Here is a 6,305-nt window from a genome sequence, read left to right as displayed (position 1 = left end):
AATGTAATTTAATAAGTTTTCTTTTATGATTAGTCATTTTCCTTTCCAACCTAGAAATTGTCACTCATCTCAAGGTCGTATATATACATATATATATGTTTGCTTTATGTATAGCTTTTCTCAAGAAATTTTACAGTTTATGCTTTCCTCAAGAAATTTTACAGTTTTATTCCTCACATTTAGGGCTATAAGTCCCTTTGAATTAATTTTTGTGTATCGTGTGGAGTAGGTTTATTTGTTTTCTGTGTGCATTTGCAGTTACTCAAGCCTGATGTATTCAATGATTCCTTCCTTCCCCATTAAATTACACTGGCACTTTGCCATATGTAAATAAATATTTATTTATGAGTTCTCTATTCTGTTACATAGCTCTATTTGTGAGTTCTTATACAAATATTACACTTATTAATTACTTTACCTTTGTAGTGAGTCTTGAAATTAGATAATGTATGTCCTACAATTTTGTTATTTTTTTCCAAATAGTATGGCTGTTTGAGTTCATTTCATTTCCATTTAAATTTTAGAATTTGTTGTGTTTTCAAGGACAATGACCAAGCCCCTGTGCCTAGGCTTGAAGTATAGTGGGTGGAATCAGGATCCGCTTTCCTAAACCTAAGCAGTGACGATGTTTGGTGTAGGGTATCTATAGACTGTGGTTAGGGGAGGAGACCACAGAGGACACATTAGACTGACCTCTTGTTTCTCACTGAAAACACCTGATGCAACACAACAGTGAGATGTGCCCTTAAAGTTCCAAAAGTTTTGGTACCTAGAATTCTATATTATCTCAAATTTTCATTCAGATGAAAAAACCAAATAACGGTGTTTTTCAGATTGCAAGCACCTAGAAAGTTTCTCTTCAGCTAATATCTCACAAAGAAAGTCTTTCACCATTGCCTTAGTCATCTGATTTATTAAGTTTCAAATTTCATGAGCTAATGATATTTACTTGAATAAATTCATACATTACAAATATGTGTTAAAAAGTGATAATTTTCTCCCTCTCTGTCCCCCTCTGCACTTCCTTTCTTACTCCAATGACTATACAGAATATATGCTGCATATTGTTATATTCTATGCAATTAATCATAATTAATTTCTCTATTTGCTGTTGATAGGATTTTGTTTTAGCCTATTTTTATGTTTTAAAATAGAATTTGCTAAAATAAAATAAAATCTAAGTACTCAACATGCAGTTATGACAATATTTGTGTAAGTTAGACACTTAAGAGTTGAAGTTTCTAGAATGAGTATTAAAATATATATTTTAAACATATAGCTTTAGGGATAGATAAAGGAAAGAAAGGTTTCAACATCCCCACTGTGGAATTGGTAATTTCTTGATTCTTGTTCCTTCTGGTCATTAGCAATTTTTAATTGTTTGGTAAAAAAATGAGGAAAGTGGAAAGAAATGGAGTCATAGCAATATAATAAAGGAGGAATAGAAAAACAAGAGAAGAGGAAAAGTGAAAACAAGTTTCAAACAAGAAAAAATTTTGAAAGAGAAATATAAGGAATTATAAAAATCTTCAAATTGATAATTAGTTGTAATGTATTCTTTCTCCTTTTCCTCCACTTTCCTCTCTTGTTTTTTCCTTTCCTCTTTCAAAAGTTTGCAAAGTCATAGACGGCTACAAATTAAGTAATTATTTTTAGCAATATAAGTGAAATGTGAAGGATTTTGGAGGATAAATCTTAGAAGAGATAAATTTGTTTAGAAAATATCTGTGGAAAAAGGATTAGTTTAAAGCATCTCATTTGGAAGATGAGATGTGATGAATCTTCATAAGAAGGAGGCGAAACAGTGAGGAAGAGTAACGTGATTTAAGCAGAGGCAGAGACAATTGATGGACCATCAGTAATGGATGTAAGCACCTACAACAGCCGTGTGGCACATGGGTTAAAAATGCTAACCTCTTGCTTGTTCACCAAGAATGGGCAAAAACCAGATTCAGGGGGAAGATTCCACACGTGGGTTCATCAAGAGGGTGCTGCCTGGGGTTTCCTCCTGCCCACCAGCTTCCTCAGGCCCTGTTTCAGGTCTTTGTTTCTCAGGCTGTAGATAAAAGGATTGAGCATGGAGGACAGAACTGTGTAGACAATGGTTGCCATGTGGGCCCTGACAGTGTAGGTGGACACAGGCTGTAAATAGACATAGAAGATGCTTCCATAAAAGAGTGCTACCACAGTGAGGTGAGAGCCACAAGTGGAGAAGGCTTTGCGTTTCCCAGCAGCTGAGGGAATTTTGAGAACTGCGATGAGAATTTGTACATAAGAGAAAGCAATAAACAGAAAGGGGGTCACCAAAAAAACAGATCCTTCTGTCATCATCACAATTTCATTGACAAGTGTGGAGGAGCAAGACAATTTCACCAGAGGGCTGAAGTCATAGAGGAAGTGATGGATAACATTAGAGTTACAGAAGGTGAGCTGATTCAGCAGAAGTGTGTGTAAGAGTGAGTGGAAGTGAGGCACTGAGCAGGAGAAGGCCACCAGCAGGGCACAGTGGTGGTGGCTCATGGTGGTGATATAGTGAAAGGGATTACAGATGGCCACATAGCGGTCAAAGGCCATGACTACAAGAAGGCAGCTGTCAGTGTTGCCTAAAGCGTATATAAAATACATCTGGGTCAGACTCCCAGCATAGGAAATGGTTTTCACTGAAAGGAAGTTCACCAGCATCCTGGGGACAATGGTTGTGGTGAAACAAATGTCAGTGAAAGACAGGAAGCTCAAGAAGAAATACATGGGGGTCTGGAGCTGGGGGTCAGAGTGGATGGCCAGGATGTTGAGCAGGTTCCCTGTTATGGTGACCAGGTATATAGTGAGGAAGAGGATAAAGAGTGGTTTCTGGTCCTCAGGCCGGGAGGAGAGTCCCAGGAGGATGAACTCAGACACACCGCTGGTTTGGTTGAGTCTTTCCATTGACTTGGGTCTAGTTATACACAAGAAGTTTTGTCATTTATCATGCTCCAATTGCATAGCACAAATCATGAGAACCCAGCAAGTCTTTGTTTCCTCTATTTGGTCCCTGTTAGCAGCTGCTCAGGGAAAGCTTGTCAAGCTCATTATCCTTGGATGTGGTCCTCTGTTCCCAAGTCCATGGGCACCATAAGGGCTTCCTATTGAAAGCTGGAGGGATAGGAGAAGAGCTTTCCTTTACAAACCATCAGAGGCAGACCTCTCTGAGTCAAGTTCCTTAGATTGCATTCTGGCAGAAGCACTGTTTCCCTGCTGCAAACATAGCAATAAAACAGAGAAATCTTTGTCTTTGCTTTTGTAATTCATGCTGTAGTTTGGGAGACAGATTATCAGCAAACAGAAGATCTATTATAATATCAGGTAGGGATACATTTTGTTAACAAAATAGAGCAGTAAAAAGATTGGAGATGGCTGGGCCATGGAGATGGAGAGTATTTTAGTTAGGGAAGTGACAGGACCCTCATGCCTTATCAAAGCAAATTAAGTTGTTATAATACTAGATTTTAACTTTGCATGTTTTGGATAGAAACAAGCATTTGCTGGGCTTCCCTCATGGTGCAGTAGTTAAGAATCTCCATGCCAATATAGGGGACATGGGTTCGATCCCTAGTCCGGGAAGATCCCACATACTGTAGAGCAACTAAGCCCATGTACCACAACTATTGAGCCTGTGCTCTAGAGCCCATGAGGCACATCTGTTGAGCCTGTGTGACACAACTACTGAAGCCCATGCACCTAGAGCCTGTGCTGCACAACAGGAGAAGCCACCGCAATGAGCAGCCCGCGCACAGCAACGAAGACCCAATGCAGCCAAAAAAAAAAATTAAGTAAAAAAAAAAAGAAATAATCATTTGCCAAAATAACCAACAGGGCAAATCCTAAAGGAATGTTGAATCCTGTTCAACAGTGTTTTTTCCTTGTCTATGCACAGAATGAGAGGTTCATCCCCCCTACCTCATGGGATACTACCATTACCAGTCTGTGCAAGTCTCCCCTCTTTCGTAAATTGTTTTTCCTTCCTTTAATCCCCTGTCCTAAATCACATGTATACAGGTTGGGTATCCTTTGTTGACTATTCAATTCATGTTTTAAAAATTCCTTTTTCATGTATTCATTCAAAAATATCTATGACAAACCTGTTCATAGCTTTTTTCAGTCATATCCAGTTATCCAGTGATGGACATCAAAAAGGCATCTGTTTCTTGGTATTGCAAAAAAAACTATGTAATGAAAAAACTTGCATCAGCAAAGTGCTTTAAAATCAAATTTTTTATAGTCAGCATATTCATCCATATCTTGTGAATAGACATATTCCATAGGAATTTTCAAACATTTTGAGACATTATTTGTATATTGGTTACTATAAAAATCTCTACAATGAACATACATATATCATGAAAGTGTTTAAAATCATTTTTTTAGAGGCAGCATATTTTTTCAGAAATGTTGAACGTACATTGGTGTATTATTAATATACATTGATGTATTAATACATTAATCTATTAACCATTCATATATTAATCATTAATTAATGATTACTACATTAATATATTAATTGAATAGATAAACACATTTTAGTTGTAACTTACTAAACATTTTTAAACCTCAGTTACTTCATGTGTAATATTGGACACAAAAATCCACATTCTCATTAAGGAAATGAGAATGCCATATAGAAGATTTGCTTGGACATTATGCCTTCTCAATCCATGAGATATTTGAAAGTATCCAGAAGAAAAGAGTAAGGTACCAAACTGAGTTGGAGTAGCCAAGTGGGTGGCCAGCTTCCTGAACTCACCTCCACGTCTAGATGCTTTTCTTGCCTTTCCAGTCTCTTCAGAAGCTAATCTGTACCACATCTGTTCATCAGGTCCAAGTCTGCTTCTTAGCCAAAGCTCAGCTTCGTCATGTATCTCTCATGAAGTTCGGGGCTGATTGACAAGGAGAGAAGCAGGAAAGAAGGGAGGAACTGATGTAGGGATAACCAGTTTCCCTTCCCTGGCCTCAAATCCCCATTTCTTTCCTAACGCCTGGTCCCTAGCACAATGTTGCTCTCCCAGCTCCAGATCTGAGGAGGCAGAGATGCTCTGGCTCAAGTGGGAGGACTTTCCTGATTGTTGTAGCCCAGCCAGCTTCTCATGAGTCTGAGGTCTGCTCTGCTGGCCTCTGGGGCACTTGTTAGGCTGAGGGAGTTGCGGTGTGATGACCTCTCTGGGGAGTTTGTCCTTGGATCTCTCTAGGCAGAGAAAACAGAATGGGAATCATGGCTGGCACAGCTGATTCCAAGGGGACAAAGGGACCCCTGAGGCTTCCTGTTTAGATGTTGGGACTAATCTCAGCGCTTCTGAACCTCACTGCAACATCTTAAGGACATGCTTCAATTTCCCCAACTACGGGTTATTAAGGGTGGACAAACACTTATGTGGGTGAATGTTTCTATTTTAAGGGATTCAGATGTTGACCAAAGTGTGTTCTATAATCGGGCAGGTCCTAAGTCAATATGAGGAGGTTGCAGTTTTCAGGGGATTCAGTGGGGGAGATCAATGGTGTGTATGTGCTTTCCAGTGTCTGGGGAGGCTTGTGGATTAGATTCTTTTTCTATGTGGGATTAGGTTAATGTTAATGTATACTTAAAGGACACGGTCAGGCCAAAGTTATTGTCATATTTAGCAAAGGGGCTTAGAAAAAAAAAAGCATGTATTTCAGAGTTTAGTCTCAGAGTAGTGTTTTGAGGTTAAGTGTTGAGGGAAGGAGACTATTTATTAGAATGCTCGCCTTGCCACTTTGTAGTTGCTTTTAAGGCGTTACTTAGCCTCTACAAGCATCAGTTCCTTCATCTGAAAAATGAGCATAACAATTCTTTCTGGCACTGAAACCAGAGATGAAATTTCCTTTTGAGTTTTATACTGAGAATATTGTGTCTTATGGTGAACACCATACACAATGTTACAGGAAATGAAACATATTTTGCTACTGCCCTCAGAGTAAACCACCGTCTCACACAAAACATCTGTGTCTTCTCCCTTAGATTTGAGTTGAATTTTAAAATTTTAATCTGCATATAACAGTAAGTACTACACAGACAGAAAGCCCTGGGTTTGGGTCCTGCTTTTGCACTTACTCTTCATGTGGCCTTCATCTTTCTCTTGTTTCTATTCATTCTTCCAACAAATTATTTATTTACTTATTTATTTCCAGCTGTATTGGGATGGTTGACATATAATATTGTGTAAGTTTAGGGTGTAAAACACAATGACTTGATAGATGTATTTATTGCACAATAATTTCCACAATAATGTTAGTTAATACATCCATACTCTCAC

The 6,305-nt window shown here is 38.5% G+C and overlaps 1 protein-coding gene across 1 annotated transcript; it reads right to left on the bottom strand.

Annotated features, from left to right (window-relative positions):
• Positions 1-1,980: 1,980 nt before the first annotated feature.
• On the bottom strand, positions 1,981-2,937 carry LOC130846116 (olfactory receptor 1L8-like). The gene has a single exon (XM_057724134.1). The coding sequence runs from the start codon at positions 2,923-2,925 to the stop codon at positions 1,981-1,983; it is 945 nt and encodes a 314-aa protein (XP_057580117.1). The 5' UTR covers positions 2,926-2,937.
• Positions 2,938-6,305: the final 3,368 nt, after the last annotated feature.

Source organism: Hippopotamus amphibius, chromosome 2 (assembly GCF_030028045.1).
Source record: "Hippopotamus amphibius kiboko isolate mHipAmp2 chromosome 2, mHipAmp2.hap2, whole genome shotgun sequence".
NCBI lineage: Eukaryota > Metazoa > Chordata > Mammalia > Artiodactyla > Hippopotamidae > Hippopotamus > Hippopotamus amphibius.
This window is presented reverse-complemented; position numbering and strand designations above follow the sequence as displayed.

What these genes read in the sequence shown, in the direction of transcription:
- LOC130846116 (XM_057724134.1), bottom strand. Translation starts at nt 2,925, where the DNA reads ATGGAAAGACTCAACCAAACCAGCGGTGTGTCTGAGTTCATCCTCCTG.